At 43.4% G+C, this 20,598-nt stretch overlaps 3 protein-coding genes across 10 annotated transcripts; all 3 read right to left on the bottom strand.

Annotated features, from left to right (window-relative positions):
* Positions 1 to 113: 113 nt before the first annotated feature.
* Positions 114 to 6,011, bottom strand: gpr174 (G protein-coupled receptor 174). 4 transcript variants are annotated; one of them, XM_082502769.1, is made up of 4 exons: positions 5,335 to 6,011; positions 4,900 to 5,077; positions 1,678 to 2,127; positions 114 to 1,099 (listed from the first exon to the last, which is right to left on the bottom strand). In XM_082502769.1, exons 3-4 carry the CDS (start codon positions 1,975 to 1,977, stop codon positions 299 to 301), a joined length of 1,101 nt encoding a protein of 366 aa, XP_082358895.1. In that variant the 5' UTR covers positions 1,978 to 2,127; positions 4,900 to 5,077; positions 5,335 to 6,011; the 3' UTR covers positions 114 to 298. The 4 variants fall into 4 exon arrangements, with proteins under 4 accessions (XP_082358895.1, XP_082358898.1, XP_082358896.1 ...); XM_082502772.1 differs by lacking the exons at positions 4,900 to 5,077; positions 5,335 to 6,011 and adding an exon at positions 3,137 to 3,291; XM_082502770.1 differs by lacking the exons at positions 4,900 to 5,077; positions 5,335 to 6,011 and adding an exon at positions 3,025 to 3,126.
* Positions 6,012 to 6,208: 197 nt separating this feature from the next.
* p2ry10 (P2Y receptor family member 10) lies at positions 6,209 to 12,271 on the bottom strand. Of its 3 annotated transcripts, XM_082502718.1 has the most exons (5): positions 10,754 to 12,270; positions 10,288 to 10,391; positions 7,895 to 8,134; positions 7,636 to 7,816; positions 6,209 to 7,354 (listed from the first exon to the last, which is right to left on the bottom strand). In XM_082502718.1, exons 3-5 carry the CDS (start codon positions 8,041 to 8,043, stop codon positions 6,506 to 6,508), a joined length of 1,179 nt encoding a protein of 392 aa, XP_082358844.1. In that variant the 5' UTR covers positions 8,044 to 8,134; positions 10,288 to 10,391; positions 10,754 to 12,270; the 3' UTR covers positions 6,209 to 6,505. The 3 variants fall into 3 exon arrangements, with proteins under 3 accessions (XP_082358844.1, XP_082358845.1, XP_082358846.1); XM_082502719.1 differs by lacking the exon at positions 10,288 to 10,391 and having other exon boundaries at positions 10,754 to 12,271; XM_082502720.1 differs by lacking the exons at positions 10,288 to 10,391; positions 10,754 to 12,270 and having other exon boundaries at positions 7,895 to 10,277.
* A 956-nt stretch (positions 12,272 to 13,227) lies between these two features.
* On the bottom strand, positions 13,228 to 18,969 carry lpar4 (lysophosphatidic acid receptor 4). Of its 3 annotated transcripts, none has more exons than XM_082502740.1 (3): positions 18,649 to 18,969; positions 14,397 to 15,143; positions 13,228 to 14,286 (listed from the first exon to the last, which is right to left on the bottom strand). In XM_082502740.1, exons 2-3 carry the CDS (start codon positions 14,970 to 14,972, stop codon positions 13,798 to 13,800), a joined length of 1,065 nt encoding a protein of 354 aa, XP_082358866.1. In that variant the 5' UTR covers positions 14,973 to 15,143; positions 18,649 to 18,969; the 3' UTR covers positions 13,228 to 13,797. The 3 variants fall into 3 exon arrangements, with proteins under 3 accessions (XP_082358866.1, XP_082358867.1, XP_082358865.1); XM_082502741.1 differs by having other exon boundaries at positions 18,674 to 18,969; XM_082502739.1 differs by having other exon boundaries at positions 18,645 to 18,968.
* Positions 18,970 to 20,598: the final 1,629 nt, after the last annotated feature.

The following is a 20,598-nucleotide window of genomic DNA, read 5'->3' as shown; positions in this document are numbered from 1 at the left end:
GTTATCAAAACACTGGATCTGGAGGAAAACTGTCGCTGCATTTCGGGGTTTTCCTCTCTTTCACTTGCTGACACTACTCGCCCTTCATCGAGGAAATGCAAATTGAGAGGGGGAAGGGGAAAAAAACATTTATTGAGAAATAAATAGGTTTAAAAAAATAACATTTTAAAACTCTACTTCCATATTTTCACATTCCCGTTTCAGCATAAATGTTATTTCCATAGTTTGCAGGAAGTTGAAGTTTGCATAGTCTTCAGTCTCAGTTAGTGGTTGCGGGGAGGCTGTCGCCACCAGAAGTTTAGTCCTCCTCTTCGTCCTGTTCTCCGGTTATACAGGACAGACGCCGGCTGAGATGTATGCTCTCCGGTATCTCTGGCTTGCTCAGTCGCCTCCAGAATTCATCAGTAGTGAAATAGTACATGATAGGGTCCAGGCTGCAGTTCAGGCTGGCCAGGCAGAGTGTGACTGGGTGACTTCGAAGAACCAGTTTCTGAAAGTCACAGCTGGTAACTTTCTTAGCTTTGACCATAAGGTCGAGAGGCATCGTGGCATGGTAAGGTACAAAGCACACTAAGAAGACTACAGCACAGCTTAGTATCATCCTCAGCGCTCTCTTTTTCTCCCCTCTGTCAGAAATAGCATTTGCTGTATTTTCCCGAAGGCTCCAAATAGTCATGCACGTGCAGCCTAGCACCAAAACGAGAGGGACGAAGAAGCCGAACAGCTCTAGTAAAATCAAGAGGGCCCACATTGCCAAAGGACCGATATCCTTCCGCAGAGGCAGCTCCGTGAAACACTTATTTGTGTCGTTCCTTTCGGGCAAGGAAGGATCGTGTCTGAGCAGAGGGAATCCGAGGCAGACGGTACAGATGATCAGCCAGATGATCCCACATATTAACACGTCTCCTTTTTGTCGACCCGAGTTGTACAACAGCGGACGCATGATGAGCTCACAGCGACGTATGCTGACGAAAACCAGGAAGTAGATGGAGGCATACATGTTGACGTACTTGAGATAGAAGCAGAACATGCAGAAGAAATACCCAAAGGGCCAGGAGTTATTCAGGTAGTAGTAGATCCGCAGAGGCAGAGAGAGCACCTGAGGAGAGGCCAGAGTGACAAAATTGAAGGCAGAGAACAGCAGGCAAACGCTGATGTACATATTTGCTCTTTGGCGATGATGGTAAGGAGCTCGCTTGGTTATCTAGTAAACAGAAACATTTCTAAATAGATTTTTAAAATAAAATCCTCCCCGTTAGGCAGTTCATTGGAATAAAGAGATGAACTTCTGTAGTTGTTGTGTTCTATAATGGAAGTTTTTTCTTGTGGTTGGAATTCTCCCACAACTCTGCCAACATCTAAGAGTCATTTTGTTTTTTTGACTTCCTAATTTAGTACATGAAAGCAGAACAAAAACTAAAGAGGTCATTACACTAATTTGCTTTATTGCAGTTTTAAAACCGTATTGTAGGATCAGCATTACAACACTAAATGTAACTATTAGAGGCACGAGTAGTGTAACAAGTACTTCTTGCATGCAAACTTCTTCCCTGATTAAAGCTTGACCCCTGAGGACGGCTATGTGGTCACTTAACCACACAACCACATCATGTGATTTCACAGTAATGGTTTAAACTAGAAAGTAAGTGCGAAATACGACTGAAGAGGATTTTTTACCTGCAGTAGGTCGGCCACAGCCAGGTTCATCATGAACACCACGGCCTTCTTGGTCTCTCTGATGTAGGCCCTGAACACCCACAGCGCCAGCACGTTACCCAGCAGGCCCGGTGCTAAGATCACACTGTACACCACGGCATACAAATGGTGCTGGTAGTCTATTATCTCACTGGTATTGGAGCAGTTCATATTAGGAGAACTGACATTCATGTCAGTGTTAAGATGAGCTGCCTTGCAAACCAGCAGGAAGCTTGTATCAGCAGAGCTGCTTGTAGTCCGGTGACGGGTTGGTTTGAGCATCCATGCCGCTGGTTACATCATGCTGCAGCCCGTGCAGCTGGTACTCTCTGCGGCATGTCAGACAGAGGAAGAGTGTCTTTTGTTTTAAGTTTTTGTCCAGCGCTGATGTGTCCTCCAGGCTTCTCTGCGATCCCCAAAGAGTCTGGTGGTCTGGTAGAGGAAAGAAAAGTAAGTTAAGTTAGTGTAGTCGGAGGTGGAAAGCGTTACCAGAAAGAGGAAGAAAAACAACTACAGGTTTCTGTGCTGTCACCTCACACCAAGAGGTTCTGTCTCTGCCTGTGTTTTCTCACACACTGTAGTACAAATCAGCTCTTGACAGCGACGCAGTTGAGTTTTAACTGCTTCATCTTTCGCCTAGTGCAGCCTGGGGATATTAAAGTTACTGTTTTGCATGTTGCATAGATAGCCATCAGAATTGGAGAAGGAACCTTTTTAGATGAGACACAGATGACATTGTGCTCGGCGGCAGCACCTGCCAGCTATAATCTCCCATGTGTTTTTATGAATAACGTAATTAATCAATGATCCTTGATAGCTGTGTTTTTGCAGTGCCCTTTACAGCAAGCGTGCAAACCCGCAGAGAAGTCGGTAAAATCCCCCACGTGCTGCTTCACTGCCGAGCATTATGGTGCCTGCACTGAGTCTGTGTGAAATAACTACGGCGCAAGGCATCAAAGTGAAACTAGCGTGGTTAGCGCAGGCAGACCAGGCAACTGGTTAACAGCCCAGATCAAGGAAAAACCTGTCACTAAAGAGCACTTTGAGATGAGGAGCAGCACCGCGGGTGGTTTTTCGATGTAGGTGACGCCTGTAACGCGCTTCTTTTTTTCCCTCCTTCTTTGTGACACACACACAGAGCAGAAAATGAAAGTAACAGAGATGAAATTTTAAAGCTTTTAGATGACCTTCAACTTAGATTATCTTCAAATGCTTTCGGTTCAAATGGAAATAGTAATGTTAGGGACTGAACAGCCTATAGGTGCACACACCCACAGCTATAAACTTTAGTGCGTATAAACCAGTTTAAAATTATGTTTTTTTACTTACTGTTGTCATCCTCTTTTTGATCAGCTTTTGTTTCTTGTTATCTTATTTCTAATGAGACTTATTAGACCCTAGCAAACCCAGGAACGATGTGGTGTTGTGATCTTCCACATACCTAGTACCCAGACACCTGCTATGCTCAAATAAACATCTCCATGTGTTTATTTCTGGCCTCCATTAGTACATTAATCCTCTATCAGTTTAAAAGGGACAATGTTTATCATGTGGACCCTTAAATCATACACTGTCTTCCTCCCTTCCCCCTCTCTTTAAGCTAGCTTTCTTCTGATTGGCTGCTCCTTGCAACCAAAAGGTTTGAATAGCTGGTGGGTGGAGCTGCTGTGCTAACCGCATTGGGATATTTTTAAGTGACATCATCCAGAGCAAAAAGCAGTGAAAAAAAGAACAGAAACTGTGTTTAGAGTATTCTGAAGCCTGAACTTTGACTCACAGGGATTAGTAATGCATACTCTGATGTCATTATTTGGAACTTTGGCCTTGTTTAGCACTATGAGAACACTATATATGTATGGCAGAATGTTAGCAAAGCATATTAGACCTACTTTAACCAGTTTCAGGACATCTCAGGATCATTTATGAACCATTTTATCGATGTGAAAATGCAAATCAGCCAGTAAAATATTGTTCATATTTGACAAGAAACTTACTGCCACGTAAACTGTTCAGAAAAGCATTTTTTGTTTTGTTTTTTACACCTACTATACTCAAAACACGCAGCAAAAATTGTGTAGCTATTTTCGTGCGTGAGGGGGAAATGGCACTTGCCAAACACAAGACAAACAGTGGTTAACTAACTGCTCTTAGTTCTCTTTATGGGCTCCCTCAGCAGGTTTTTATACACGATATTCGCGTTCCTGTTGCTTAACTAAAAGAACGCCACATTTCTTTACAGGGAAATGACTAAATATAGTGGCACATTTGACTACATTTGAATGCATACATTTGGCTGCTAGCATTGCACTGCTGTTTCAGCTGCAACAGTAAAAAGATGACACGGTTTGAGTATTGCCTTCTCACCCGTGTGTCTGCCCTCCCCTAAAGAGTCACGAGATAAATTCTGCGTTGGAGTAAAATGATTAATAGGGTGGACCTTTTTAGAAAAAAACAAAAAGCCTTTATTTGGGAATATATTTTTACTTTCTTCAATGTTAAAGCTATTTATCTAAGACATTTACACTTTTTTTTGTTAGTTTGTACTCCTTGTTTTTGTAAGCGGTTACAAGCCAAAGAAGTTTAGGCAGCAGTCTTTTGATAATGACCTGTTTAGTAACTTGTACCTTTAGCAGTGTATAAGTAAATGTAGCGGAGTGTAAACAGCGATCCCTGCCTGGGATGTACCAGTGTAAATGTATAAAGTAGTATTTGGGCCTGAACTTAACTCCTCACAATCATACACAAACAAACAGTGGAATTTTATTTGTAAAAAGGGGGGGTATGCTAAGCTTGGACTGCTTCTCAGCTCCCTGACTGCCTTTTATGCTCAGGCCGAGGCCCCAGTAGACCGTCAGCCCTCGGACTGCCTTTTAACTCAGTGACCGCTGACCTGTGTGTTACTGTTTGAAAAGGATTCTCCACTTATTACTCTCACTTATGCACGTACCATGTGCTTCCTTCCAAGGCTGTGTGTTGATTTGTATGATGTGCAAAAGGCCAATCTGTGACAAGCTCTCGTTTCCTTCTCGCAGTAGAGGCTTTAACATGTATGTACAGGAGTCAAACCGAGACCATCTGTTGTGAAAGTAACATGTTTACGGTAACGAGCGTCGAGATCAAGCTGAAATTTCCATCTAACCGAGAGAAGTGAGCTGTTTTTAAAAAGATAAAGCTAAAAAGAAAAGGCAAGTGCTGCTCCCCTACCTTAGGACTCAGTAGTTTTCATCAGGTCTTGCCAGTGGAAACACATAATCTCATCTGCTGTGATTCACCTCCGTCTGTGGGCTGCTGGCATGTAAGCAGCTTTCTGAAGATCTGACCTCGTGTTTCAGAACCAAAAACGCTGCCGGTGAGCATCGGGGTCCCTCCACGTGTGTGTGCCCTGTTCAGATACACAAGAAAATATGCCGTGATCTCCAGGAAGTCCACTGACACATAAAGACCAGACACCCCAATACTGGCCCTCACACACACACACGCACTTCAACATAACAGGCATTCCACACACTGGAGAAACAGACAAGGTCCCCCATGAGCCATGACTCCACATAGAAAGCATCCACACACAAACCCCCACACACTCGCTACTTTCTCCGAACACTTCTGAACATTATTAGCAATTAATAATCAACCTCTCACCTCTGTCTTTAAAGATGCTGGAGAAACGAAAAGCTGATAAGACCGAGGCGTCAGATGAAAAACTCCATCCTCCTTTCTCCTCCTCTAACACTCTTTAATTTCAGTGTCCCGCCTCTTTCTCTCTCTCTGCCTCTCTCTTTCATTCTACCTCTCTATCTATCTTTCATATCCATTAACTTTTGTCTTCACTCGTACTCTTTCCTGTTTTGATTTCTTATCTATCACTCGTTGCATGTGTGTCGCCCGTCTGTGTGTCTGCTGTTCTGGGGATTTTAGCGCGCACACACACACACACAGACACACACACAGAGGGCTTCCTGTGAGCATAGGGGTGTGGTTTACAAGAATTTTCTTTTGACGCTTCTGCTATTACACTCTTAGTTGCCATTTCCTTGTGGACAAAGTCAACACGTCAACACGCACTTTTTTTGTTTTATTGACAGGACATCAAAAAAAATCAATCAAAAATAAATATTTACACCAAAGCCACGACGCAAACTTTCACAAGTTACAATGTGACACTGTCAGAAAGCAAACGCTACACTTTGATGCGTGTGAGAACAGAGAAACAAGAGGCAGGTGCATTTTGGTGGATGATTCATTCTTGGTAGATTTCCTTAGGTGGGCTGCATTTGTGCGTCTGGGGGCTGATGTAGACTCAGAGTTGGCTCAGGCTTGGCCTGTACAGATGGGTGGGTGGGGGGGCGCCTGACAGTTACTGGTTTCAGAGCTGCTGTAACTGCTGCCAACTGCCTTCACCACTTTGCATTCTGAGAGGAAGTGAAGCAAAAATGAGCTGGCACCTGTTTTCACATTTTACCTGAAAGAAAAAAAGTCCAACTCGCAGTGAAGAAACAAACATCAGAGCCAGAGATGAGACTTAAAGCTTTTAATGGGAGTGCATTTCACATACAGCTTTTATTACATAGCTTATATCAAGTTTTATACACACAAACTGAAACATTGGGCAGCGTTTACGATACTGCATGTTGGAGGGTGTTTTCTGCTTGCTTTAGAGGAGGCGGGCTTCACACAACTCAGGTCAATGTCTTTTGGGTTGTTTGTGTTCAGACAGCTGCAACATGTCAGCTGATCATATCCAGCTTGGACCCGGTGTCAGTCGGCTTTAAAGTTCAACAGAATCCTTCATGGACTTTTCCTCTGAGCAATGCTACTCCCTGTATGAGGAGGTGCTCATGAGTCTGCTCTGCAAAGGACACTGGGTCGGTGATGTGGTCGGGGAGGAGATGGAGGACGAGAAGGAGGAGGTGCGCCTTTTGAGGTGCATCCTAAACTCGGCTGTAAGAAAGTAATAAAGGATGGGGTTGAAGCAGCAGCTCAGGCCCGCCATGCACAGAGACACTGGGTGAAACTGGAGCACCACCCTTCTGACGGTGCAGCTGGACACGATACTCTGCTTCACCATCAGGTAGAGCGCGAAGTTGAGGTGGTACGGAGCGAAGCAGAACAAAAAGAGAATGAAGCAGCCCACCACCATCCGCAGAGCACGCCGCTTCTCGCCATTTGTGTGCTTTTCATTCGGTTTCTCCGCCTGGCAGTTGGAGGTGACTGAGTGGAGGCGGCTGCGTGCTGAGGAGTTGAAGGAGTTGTGCTGATCCTGGATCTGCTTCTCCTTGAGTGACCAGAAGATGCGGACGGTGCTGTATGACATGCATGCTAGAGGGATTAGGAAACCACACGCCTCAAGAAAGACCAGCATGGTGATCGTCAACGAGAGAGGAGGTTGGCGCATGGGCAAGTCTTTAAAACAGCCCGCCGAAGTGGCGTTGGAGTCTAAACTCTGTTTGGTGACACCTAAGGGAAACTGGGCATGGGTGCTGTTTAATGCCACTTCATTTTTGCTACTGTTGTTGCTACTCCGCATCAGGATAAAGGGAGAGCAGCTCAGACCAACCACAACCCACACTACAAAGCTGATCAGCAGGTCATAGCGACGCCGCCACCTTCGAGCCGTGAACGGCTTCTGCAGGAACAGACACCTCTGCATGCTGATGCACACCTGAAATCAGAGAGAAATGAAAAGAAGCTACTTTGTTATTTATTCTGAGGCACAGGAAGCAAAGCAGTTCCAAGAAGGAAGACAGAGGCTTTCATTCAAATCACTTTCTGCTTTGGAGTTTAATTTTTAAAACAAAAACAACAACAAAAGTGCTTTGTACTGACATTTGACTGATTTTAAATGTAATGAAAACTAGAAAGATCTCATTTGATTATCCTTGTTCCCTGTGATGAGCATTATCAGGAAATTCAAGGCTTGCTTTCCCTAAACTGCCTGCTTACCAGGAACATTATAGCGGCGTACATGTTGAGATATTTCAGGTAGAAGCAGAACAAGCAGAGACCGCGTCCAAAGGGCCAGGTGTGCGTGAAATAATAATAGATCCTGAGGGGCAGAGAGAGGATGTGGGCCAGGTCTGCGATCGCCAGGTTTATCATGAAGATCACCGCCTTGGTCTTCTTGCTGTTAAACGGCACATACAGAGAGAGTTAGTGAAAACATACCTGAAAATCTAAAGGTGTGAACTTGTATGAGTGTTACCTGATGTATCTGAGGAGGACCCAGAGTGCAGTGGTGTTGAGCAGCAGCCCGGGTATGAAGAGTATCAGGTAGAAGTAGGTGTATATCACGTCCATTTTCTGATTCCAGACCGTTTCATTGTAGTTGCATTCAGTCATATTGGTGACCATATTTCTTTTTCCCTCACAGTGACACCGATGATATAACCAAGCGTGCCTTTCCTTTGATCATAATTTTTTTTTGCTGAAGTACCTTTGACAGCTGAAAGGCAGAGGAGAACTTGTGAAACATCCGATGCACATACACGTTGCGCTTTATCTTTATTTTCATAATTTGCCCTTAATAAAAATCTTGTAGCCTGCGCGTGGAAAGAAAAAAGCTGAACAGTGCTTCATGTTTCCCGTTATGTTGTTGCGAAAGTTGAAACTAAAAGTTTGCTTTGAAAACTGGAATCAGCAGCTGCCAGAGCAACAGTCAACGGTGAACCTACATTTTCACTTTGGCAGGTGTGAAGCCTCCTGCAGTGTGACACATACTTTGTAGCTTTAAACCCAGTTTAACACAGAAATGCTCCAAAAAACAAGAGCAACTGCAAAAAAACTGCATACTGGTTTAATTCAAATCCAATTCAATTCAATTTTATTTATATAGCGCCAAATCACAACAGCAGTCGCCTCAAGACGCTTTATATTGTACAGTAGATCGTACAATAATAGATACAGAGAAAAACCCAACAATCATATGACCCCTTTAGAGCAAGCACATTGGTGACAGTGGGAAGGAAAAACTCCCTTTTAACAGGAAGAAACCTCCAACAGAACCAGGCTCAGGGAGGGGCGGGGCCATCTGCGGTGACCGGTTGGGGTGAGAGAACTGAATGACTGCAAACGTCTATATGTAAAAAAGTATCAAGTGTATTTAGATGAGATGATGTAATCATTGAGTCTAAAAGTGAATGTTAACAACTCATTAAAGGGGCATTCCATGAATTCAGTTCATCCACTTTCATTCGTTGCTGTTGCTCCTGACATCATCATCCCGATGATGTCATTAGCACTACAGGAAAAAAATGTAAGAGTTTGGCTTTTGCTTGAAAATCAACCGGGGCATTCATTTCATGCTATTTGAATCTGTTAGCCACTTTGCAACCCACCTCAGCGATCCCTTTCATGCTGCAACATCAACACCTGCTCTATCCTATGTGCTACTCCTCGTTTCACCTCAGTGTGCACATGGAAAGGCAGAGGGAGGTGTGTCCTCTTAGATCAGCTAAAAATAAATTGCTACAAGTAGAAATATCAGTCTTCCTTCACTATATTTGTTCCTTACTGATCAGTCAGGATATCCCCACCTTTCTTCTTTGGGGCTTGTTTGTGGGAATTTCTAAACAGATTTTGAAGCAGATGTAGCTGCTCTCTGGAGATAAGTGCCATAAAGTCTATTGGACTGGTAAGCTGCAGACCCAGATAAAAACAAGGTGTCATAAAGCAGCAGCCAGCAAAACACAGAAAAGGCTTGCACTAATGGCATATAGGAAAATTACAACAATTTTCTATATGAAGTAATTTTGGTAATCACAGCCAAGCTAATATGAAAAAAAAATGATTCAGTTAGATTTTTCTCCCCATTCTTGTGTGATGGTTAATTGTTTAAATTATGTGTTTTTATATGAGAACGCCATGAAAAAGCTGTTAAAGTGAAAATAAATCAAAAACTGCTTAGGACGGCAGCAGGAAACGACCGGAAGAAAGATCGGGGACTGGCTCTGCTTATCACGGGAGGATCATCCTTCCTCTAACATCATTATAAGTCCGCACCCTTTCCTACACTAGGCCCACGAGGGGAACACAGTAATAGTGGTCGTTTTTTAAACTGCTTCACCAGATTCAGGCCTGTTTAGACTTGTCTGACAGCTGCTGAGACTCTCAGTTTAAAAAAGCTCCCTGATGATGCCTGTACGATAAAGAGTTGTGTAATACTATCTGAGGAGTTGTGCTTAAGGAAATTACAGAAACCGAGAATTCATTTTCATGACACATCATGAAACACGTGTAAAGAGTTTCTTATAGCTGTTAAACGTGCTAACATAAAATATCAAGTTGATATGATTAAATATTGGTGATACAGTAACTGGTGATTCGCTTTAGCCAACATCGAAACAAAAACAACAATAACGATAACTTTTTTTTTTCAGCGTATCAGAAATTTCAAAGTCTTTATATCTTGTGACACAAAAGCTTTCGTATGCACACGGCGACACATGTACATTTCCAGATTTAAGATTAAATGCAAAGTGAAAGCACTAATAACAGTCCGTTAACATCAGCAATATTCAAAGCATGACTCTGACCGCAGGGCACAGCAGCATGACGCCCTCACAGACATGTCTACACAAACAAACACTGTGTCAATACCTCGTTTCTTGTGCCTCTAAATCACCCGTATAGGCAGAAGGTAGAGGTCAGAGCCAGGAGCGACTGCGTGGAGCATCGCGCACACCTTCTACAAAGTCCTCGCGCTGTGCAGCAGAAAAAGGAGTCAACAGATGCCGAAAGAAGAATCTGTCAGCGCACTGCAGGTGAAGACAGCATGAAGCTGATGGTGATGTGATATGAGAGTGTTTGCTGGAGGTGGCGGGATCTGGTGTCACTTGTTCTCTGACTCAACTAGCTGCCAGTTTTGAAGGGAAGGGGAAGCTCTGCCCTATTGCGTTTGAGTGTTTTTCTGCAGTTTGCGACGTCGTCACTAGTGCTTAGCAACGCACGTAAGAGCTAAGACGAGCAGAGTTGGACACACATGTGGTTAAACCAAATGGCAGCAGGAAAAGAGGTTACGCTGAAAGAGCACAGGCAGATGCAGACACATGCTTGTTTTTCTTACCTCAGAAATTTCTGAAGATTTTCAAAAGATCTTTTCAAAGGTGATCTGGTCCGCAGACGCAGCAGATCCCGAGGAAATCAGCCCTCTTCTTTAGCTTCTCTTCTTTGCAGTCTGTATTTAAATACATCTACAGTGCAACACTGACGGTGTAAAAGTTGTCTCAGTTCACTGACAGCCGTTGTGACCAAAATAACTGCACTCATCTGCTTCCCCGTTCAGATTCCGTACTTCCGTTTTTAAATCATAGTATTTATTCAGCAAAATGTAGGTTACCTGGCTCCTAGTCCTCTAAAAATTAAAAAGAAAAATTAAATAAAAAAGCTGCATTTGTGTGTCCTCTGACAATGAGCAGTAGCTTTTAGGCTTTGTTCTTGTGGTTATGGTTTTCGTTCACGAGGCCTAGAGAAAAAAAAAGAAGGAAAGCCTTCACGTGCTGTAGAAATGTTTAACCACGCTTCAGCTTTATGACATACACTCGCCATCCTGTTACTTTCACAGCATGAGGCCACACCCAGAGAAAATAACTTGATAACACTTCCCATGCTTGCCCCAGCTGCTTTATGGCTTCTCTGAGACTTCTACAGGGCTGACAAACAGGTGACTATAAAGCCCAAAACAGGAAAATAATCAGCAAACGTGGAACGTGGTCTGTGGTCAGTCTGTCTCAAATTAAAAATTGCTGTTCTTCCAACTTGTTGCCACTAGATGTCAGGACAAGCCACTGGTCATAAATGACTGAGCCATGTGCATTTTTCTCTTCTAGATTTAGGGCAGACTGTTTCTTTAACAGATGTGCTCGAACGGTAAACATCTGACTGTTATCTGTTCAAAAAAATGGAAAAAAAGTGACGCAACACTCTTGGAATGAACCACTCGGGGGGTGAAGCTCATGCATACCTCTACACTCCCACTGTTCTTATTTCCTGGTTTTCTTCTCTCCTCCTGCTACCCTTGACCCCAAATCTGAGAATCCAAAGACTGCTGCCCCTCTGTCGTTCTGCTGCTAAATGCTCCCATCATTCACACAACCAGACGCACCCCCCCCCAACACCCTTATTTCTCACTGTGCATACCAATGAAGCAGGTATACTCTGTTACATTGCCAACTAAGGCAATGGAAAGCAAAAGTTGTAGTGCTTAGTAAAGGAATAGAAAAAACTAAACTTGTACCTACATTGAGTGTAATGACCCCAAGAGAATTTATTGAGCTTCTCCAGCAGGGGGCTGTAAGTACACAGAGAGAAGCTGCGAGCCTGCTGTCATCCTCGGCTCTACAGTTTATGCTTTAATGACCAAACACGAGGTGGTGCTTCAAGCATGGTGGCATAGGGACTACTTGTTGAACTACTGAAACTCGCTGGGTTGGAAGACGGTAGAGTTCAGCAACACAGCTGGTTGCTCTACACTGTGTTGTTTACTCTCTGGTCCGTTTATAATTCCAAGGTTTGAAGATTAAATAAAGCCCTCCAAACAATCCAGCAATCCAACCCAAACTTGTAGCTCGGTTGATAACAGGAAATTTCACCGTTAATTCTGCATCTGCTTGTGTTATTGATTCCTGCCTCACAGCTGACCTCAACTCATGTGTCCTACACGTGTATGAATACTTCTGCGTCAGATCTACATTGTAACTTATGCAACAACCGAAACTTCATTTTAACCTTATGCCGAAATCTTCTAAATAACCTGCTGTGTACATCCAGAGAAATGTAACTAAACGTCAGGTTGATGCATACCACATAAGGCTGAGGTGTGGGGATAAAAGGAGTTTACTGTTACTATGTAGATTTCCCACAGAAGTATAAATCAAGTTTAATGTAGAGCAGTTAAGCTACAGGTGGTTCCTCCATCTTCAGATGCCAAACTTGACCAAAGTTTAACTTGATTCAGAAGCTTCTTCACAGATTCAGCTGCAAAATCGATTTATTTTGCTGTTGCAGATGCTGCTCTGACCGGATTGTGCATCCTCTTCGGACTTTATGATAAAGATTGGACAAATTCTGCACGTTTCTGCATTTTATACATGCAAATTCAGCAACACTCAAACATCCAAATCTGCTGACACACAAGTGTTTTGTGCTCCATGCAGTTTAAATCCATGATTTTGGGTAAACAGCTAAAGGCGTTCATCTGTACTTGGAGTGTTTGCACATTGCTGTGTGTAAGAGACTTTGAGCAGATCTGCAGTCTAAGGCCGGATTAAGACAGAGAGACCTCATTCAGAGGCAAACAATGGACCATTGCTCCAGTCATAATAAGCATTTGGCCTGTGACACAGCACACAGGCCGAGGTCCTCAACTAAATCAGAGCTGCCCTCTGCGCTGAGGACAAGCTCACACTGGCTGCTTGGTGAAAAACCAAGAAGCTGGAGTAGAAAAACTCCCGCACAAGTTCAAATGTACAGGCTCGCTGACAAAGAGCAGCTCAGAGCAGGTTTGACTGTGAGGACAATCACAAGACCGGAGCAAAGAAATAATGAATGCAATTCAAAAACAGACATTTACTGGCCTCAGTCTTCAACATGATGAGATACATTTGACTCAGCAGGTCAACACAATGCTGTGTTACACAGTAGCATTACTAGTAACACACCACAGTGATATAATGCACTGTGAAAGCTTGAGCTTTATAACAATAATACTTAAGGAACTGTTGTGTTACACAAGTACTAAACAGCATGTGGATGGACATCATCTTCTTCAGAGTCCAGTGGAAGTGTGCATGTCTTATGTTTGATCAATGACATGTCAGAATCTCTTATAGACCCACTTTGAGTCTCTGGATTATTGCAATAGTCCCAGTGTAGTTGGATCTCTGGTCCCTGTAGCGATCGCTCATAAAAACCACAGATACATTCCTCTGATCCCTGGTGCCGGGTTAATCCATAAAGCCCAGGCCATGCCTCAGGACTTACCTCAGGACTTAACTAATCTGGTGAGTTATGTGTTTTCCATTTTCAGGACCAAACAAGTGATTGTTATATTTGTTAAATTCAGGAGTTGCAGTCAAATCCACCCTGTCCTTCTTCTCCTTCTTTCTTGAGTCACAATTGAATTTCAGTGATCTTTGTCTCTTTTCCGTTGCTGGTCAGAGTGTGGGTGTCGCTTGGGACAGCGGTCGCTGTGTCCTTAGTCTCCGTGTCACTGCGGGGCATGCTCTCAGGTCGAGAACCAGACCCTTTGCCTCCCTTGGTCAGGCTCTTCTGGAAGCTCTCCGAGGTGAAGTAGTACACCACAGGATCCAGGCAGCAGTTGAGACTGGCCAGACATAGAGTGATGGGGTAAAGTGTTCGGACAAAGCGCTCCACAGTGCAGTTAGCCAGGGCCTGGGTTCGCACCAGGGCATACAGGAAGAGGATAGAGTTGTACGGGACGAAGCAGATGATGAAGATGCCAAGATGGACAAGGATCATCCGCAGGACGCGTTTCTTACTGTCACAGCCGTGACCAGCAGTCACGGGGCGACGCAGCGTCCGCAGAACCAGCGAGGAGCATATTAAATTGGCCAAGAGCGGGAGGAGGAAACCAACAATCTGGAAAAATAATAATAATAAAAACATTATGAAAATTACACCTTAATTCTACGTCTTGGTTATCGTAATAAAAAAACAAAGTCATCTGTATGTTGTGCGTCTCGATTCACCTCGATAAAAATGGTGATTTTAGACAGGTAGGTCTTCCAGGTGTTCTTGGAAAAGCCCTCGAAGCATGTGGTGGCTTTGTGTCGGCTGTTGATGGTAGAGAAGAAGGTCACCGAAATGCCTCCTCCCACGATGGTGAGCCACACGGCGGCGCACATCAGTGCCGCGTTCCTCCGCGTCCGGATGCCGCGTGAACGGAACGGATAGACTATCGCCAGGAAGCGGTCCACGCTGATGCAGGTGAGGAAGAGCATGCTGCCATAGATGTTAGTGATGAAGGCTGTTCCCGAAACCTTACACAGTCCATCTCCAAAAGGCCAGTTGCGGTTCACGTTGTAGAAGACCTTGAACGGCAACGTGAAAACAAACACTAAATCAGATAATGCTAAGTTGGTCATAAACATCGTGGTCTCGTTCTGCATCTTCATCCGGAAACAGAACACAAAGAGTGCGGCACAGTTGGTTATCAGGCCCGACACAAAGACCACGCTGTAAACCGCAGAGTACAAGTTGTACTTGAAGGAGTCGTCAATCCCACAGTCCACCATTCCGGTCTCGTTGATCACCAGGCTAGCCATGTTGAGAGCTCAGCCGCAGAGGGGGGGGCTCCAAAAAATATATAATAAAAGGGTGCACAACAGCTCAAAAGCTGTCGGGAAACGGGGGTGTTTTAGAGCGGAAATCTGGGGATCAAAGATGTCAGCAGGGGATCCACCAGTCAAGCCCCCTCGGAGTCATCGTCAGTCCTCCTGTGGAGAAAGAAGGAAAAAGCACTTAGTCACTTCCTCATTACAAAACCACTCTAGTTCTCCAGAAAATGTGGTACAACTGAACATGATGCAGATTTCATTTTAGGAATATGGCTGGTTGAAATGTATTACTCTGTGTTTCTACAACTGAATCTCAAGTGTACAATTCTGAAGAAACTACCAGATAGAGCCAAGTATTTAAAAGAAACAAGATACAAACAAAACTACATGGATTATCCATCCAAAACCATCTATATGTACGTATTGATACAGTCCTAAGATTTGGTCATGTTTGTATGTGACAGGATCGGGAATCATGGAGTCGCTCGTGATCAGGTATCACAATATTTTATATTTTAATTCTGAAAGGCACTTATCCGTGAAATATGCCAAAACGAAAATAGTAAACTTGAATCTTGAACTGCATGATTATTATATATTGTTATCTGGCACTACTACATTTGTAGCTGATCGAGTAGAGTTAGTAAGGTAGGTTGTGAATGTTTCTCTCTAGTTGCTGGTCGACTTTTCTCTGCTTCAGTCAGTTTAGGAGGAAAATAACCTTTTAGACACAAATAACTGTGACGTCTTGTTAAATTCACACTATTGGCTAGCTGATAACATAAAGACATCAATGCTGCTGAAGTGGAACCTCTGCAGAAATTCTTCTCCAGTGCTGTTAATGTCAACTGCAGGTCACAAGTTCAGCCTCTGCCTCCCTGCTGCAGTGCTGTGCGGAGTTGTTTCCACAGGAAGAGGTGAACACGGCACGGTTAGCGTAGTGTCAATAGTGTCAATCGGATGGTAAGTTTCAGTATCGATTAGCATCCGAGTATCAATTTCTCTCATAAATGTAACGCTAATAATGGGTCAATTCAATTAATTCACGGGATTTATATGTAATTATTTGCTATAACAGTTACAAAATTGGGATATACCATTTAAAAGTGCACATATACAGACTGGGAAACTTTACGCCCATAAAAAGAGAGAATATTGAATGAATAACCACGCTACTTTTCATGAAGTCTTGTATGTAATCCCAGTAATCTTTCATATCAAAGATAAGATAAAACAAAAACTGAGGGTGCAGACACATTATGTCAGTATGCTGTGAAACTGCTTCTATCTGAACAGATATTGGCCTTTCACAGCAGTGTCTAATCAGAGGAAGTGAAACAAAATTACTGAATATATAACTATTTCACCATTCTAGCTGCTTTCAGGACTGTGTGAGATAACATAGCTAGAGACCGGAATATGTACTGTAGTGGGATATCTACATATTTCCTTTAAATTCCATTTATGTCCATGAACCAGAGTCAAAGAGTGCAACGTAAAATGAATGTATGGCTGAACTCCAGCTGGAAGAAGTAAATAACCCAGCGTGGTGGAAAGAGCAGCTGAGAGCGGCTCCCACCATCACAGAGCACTGCTGTGGGGTGAAATACAATAGTTTTGTCAAACATTAACAATTACACTGATCTGATATTGTTCCAGACAATGTGTTCCCAAGTTGTTTACTCGATGCTAAATCTGAATGTGTGAGGTCAGAACAGGAAGTAGGCAGATGGAAATGTGTTGGAGAGTGGTAACTATCTTATCTCTGCCACATCCACAACAAATTCATTATTTGGATTGGGGTAATGATTTCCAGTGAATCACAGTGTTCGAGTGGAAGTAAGTTAGAGGAAAGAAGCATTTCCATGTAAAAGAACATGGGCATGAAATTGCTACACAAAATAAGAGTAACTTTCCTTACAAAGTATTACAAATGTGGCAAACTAAACAACGCTTTACACTGAGAAAGAGGTGACGTCACCGAGCAGAACTACAAACCTTTAACTGCTGAGTGATTCAGTTCACGTTAACACATTATTTTAAGTTTCATAAGCAGTGCAGCTGTATGATGTTGGTTTCTAAGGTTTCTAAAGTCAGTTAAAAGCAAACCTCTGTGATGTCATCACACTTTGTGTCCAATTAAAAACAGAAAATTTGGCATTTTAAAGCGATTCCTGCATCCATCATTTTTCAAGCTTCACCTAAAACTCTAATTCTAACTTTCTTTTTTTGGTCTTCCATGGAAATGTACCCATGCTTTCCCACCCAGTTAAATAACCCGACAAGAGTTAAATCTGGGTTATGCAATTACACTAAACAAGCAGTGAGGTGCTCTCAACAGACTCTCCAACGCACATACAAAGTGATGAGAGTTCAGGCTGTGTTGATAAATAAAGACGAACATATCAAATATGGATTTTCAAGTTCGATGGAGTAAAGCGTACACTAGTCCATCAGCACTGTCCTGTGCCTCCATCAGCCTTTACAATACCCCTACTGTACCCGTCTGCACCAGACGCACGCTTACATATGCACAAGGCTCCACATGTGAACGCACAAACAGGCAAACACTTTAAATGTGCCAGTCCTCCCTCTCTCTCTCCCACACAAACACACTAACACTATGCTTTTCTGTGTGCCGTGGCTCAGGCCCAGGACCCCTGACAGCGTCCCTGATTCACCGTCAGCTGTTGTTGCCTTTAAATGCAGCAGAGCCTATAGAACCGGGAATCTGGCAGCTGAACAGCTTGTTTAAAAGTCAGGAGAACTTCCAAGGTTTGAGCATGTTGTGGATTGCCAGTGGTCCAGCTGAGGGTTCTCAGCCTGGAGTGTGTGATTTCTCGCACAGGTCGTGGACAGCTGCACGGTTACGGGGTCTCCCCCCGTAGCAGCGACAGAAACAGGCCTCTGGAGACTCGCTGATACCAACAGATCGAGTTCAGAGCTCAGCACATATCCAGCTGTTCCTTTCTCTCACATGCTAGAAAGAATGAAAGCACACAGGGCTGAAGGTGGAGGACGAGGAGACGCACAGCGCGGTGTAATAAACGGACATCTTGACTACTTCACAACAGTACATGAAGTCCTCTGGGTGTTACTTAGATCAAAGCAGAAACAGTCAAAAAAAAGTCAATATTAGAACTTTTTTATTATTATTAATAAATGTGAACATTTGCTAGTTTTCTTCTTCTATGATCCCAATTCGAGTATTGATTGAGACCTGAGAAAATGTATTGGACCTGTTTATTATTTAACTATTTTATGATAATATATACACAAAATTATTAATCAAATGTTTTAAAAATAAAGAAAACTAAAAGAACAAATATGGTGCTGGACGTAGTGTAATTTAACCAGGCTGTTACATGCACAACAAATACACAAAAATCTACTCATACTATCCATACTGCAAAAAATCTGTAGTAATGAGCATTACAGACAGATGCTAATGGTATTTCTTTCAGCTGCATCACTCCATCCACAGCTTAGGTTTTCTTTGTTAAAGCTGTTAGACATGTTGCTGGTTTCAGAAGCTTCAAACAACCAGAACCCGATAAAAAGGTGTTTTGTTTTTTTTTCTCCATTAGAGACAAAATCATCGGTTATCATCAGCTATAAAGGGAACTATTGCAGCTTAAAGACAAAGCAGAGCAAACTTACTGACAGCTGAATGGACGGTGACAGCTCACCTCCCGGTCACTGATGTTTGTCGGTGCAGCGGCGCAGCTGTCAAAGGGGGCGAAAAAACCCTCCAGACCTTCTTTTATTTCCCAACTTAAAGGTTTTGCTGCTGCTCCGACTGCAAACTACTTTCCTTAGAGTCTCTCACGAGTTAAACTGTAACCCACCAGCGCAAACCACTGGTTTTTAAGCGAGCCGCAAATCCTGACGACTCGCTCCGTCCGTCCGCTACAAATGTGACCGCATCACAACCCGCCACGCCTGCTGTGCGCGTGCGGAGAGCCGCCCGCACGGTGACAGGAAACGAGACAATAGTACCTCGGCCAGTGAGAAGGAGAGGAGGGGAGGAGGGAGAGAGTGAATAGAGATTTGTGAAGAAGGAGAGGACAAGGAGAGAGGGCCACACAAGAGTGATCCATCACAAAAGTCTTTCTTTTTTATTTTGCTTGGATGAGATAAAGATGGAGAGATTTTATTGGAGGATGTGCGGGTATAAACAGAAGTGCACTAACAAAAAGTTTGTATAACTTCATTGTTCAAGTCAATATTTGGTATGATCATCTATATTCTTCAGTACAGCTTCCTTTTAATTTGCTCAAGTAGTTTTCAGGAATAGTTTTCCAGGTTTGCCAGGGACATTCAAAGCTCATTTTTTTGATGTTGGCTGCCTCTTGTTTTTTGCTCTCTGTCAATATTTTTAATTCCATTTTTTTTATATAACTCCAAATAACAACAACAGTCACCTCATATTTATAGCCCCCTTTATATTGTAAGATGAGAACCCAACAATAATGCAGAGAAAACCACAACAACGATTAACTGGGTCTGGGTCCACATTTGCCTACTCGTTAGAGTTGGACAGATGGCACGGCAAGGTCGGATTCACCGGAAGGAAAAGTTGGAGGCTGGTACCCTAGAGATTGTTCAAAGGGCAAAAAACCAGTAGCAGAGGAGGTAAGTGAGTTATGTGCATACCCAACCCACACCAGTTGAGAGGACCAGGAGGAGGGGTTTGGGAGGGGGTTACACAGCAGAGAGCTGTTTTTAGTTCTGGGTTTAGCCTCTCTGATTGACCAACATGTTGAGAATGAAAACCTGAGCTGAACTCCGAGGCTCTGAGTGCTGAACATTAGGTCTTTCATGCCTGGGAGATGAACTGAGTTCCTGGGTTGCTGACTATTTCTGAGGGAATTACATGCTGCCTGAAAACATCATCAGTCAATAATTAGTTTCAAAACAGTGCAAGTTACAGTGCAGAATTATTTCTAATAAGGTAGCACCAATCTATGGTGAAGAAATGTCAAACGGTCTGAAATATTGTTGAAGATGCAGCAATTCATAAACATTCACTAGGAGTAAGTGCTGCCTCATAATAACATCGCAGTTATATTGAAGTAAAAATTTCAACCACAAGATAACTGCTGTAATAATGGAGATAGATATCCCATCTGCCACAGGATGAAAGGCGGGGTGCACCTTGGACTGTTCAATTGTCTGTCACAGGGCTAACACAGAGAGACAAACAAGCACTCACATCCACCACACCTACGAGCAATTTAGAAACACCAGTTAACCTGATCACACTAACTGTTTGGGAGGAACCCAGAGTACCCAGAGAGAACCAACACAGGCTCAGGGAGAACATGAAAACTCCTCACACTCCCCAGCCTATCTATTTCTTTAGCAGGTCTGTTCCTGCACATCAATCTAGGATGGATTACAAGCCCATTTCAAAACAATCTGAAGTCTATCAGCGATCGTGGCTCAAAGAGTTGGCAGTTCGTCCTGTAACCGGAAGGTTGCCGGTTCAAGCCCCGGCTTGGACAGTCTCGGTCGTTGTGTCCTTGGGCAAGACACTTCACCTACGGCCTACTGGTGATGGCCAGAGGGGCCAATGGCGCGATATGGCAGCCTCGCTTCTGTCAGTCTGCCC

The sequence above is a fragment of the Aulonocara stuartgranti genome, assembly GCF_965226115.1.
Source record: "Aulonocara stuartgranti genome assembly, chromosome: 2".
NCBI lineage: Eukaryota > Metazoa > Chordata > Actinopteri > Cichliformes > Cichlidae > Aulonocara > Aulonocara stuartgranti.
Note: the sequence above shows the minus strand (reverse complement) of the source record. Positions and strands in the feature narration are given on the sequence as shown.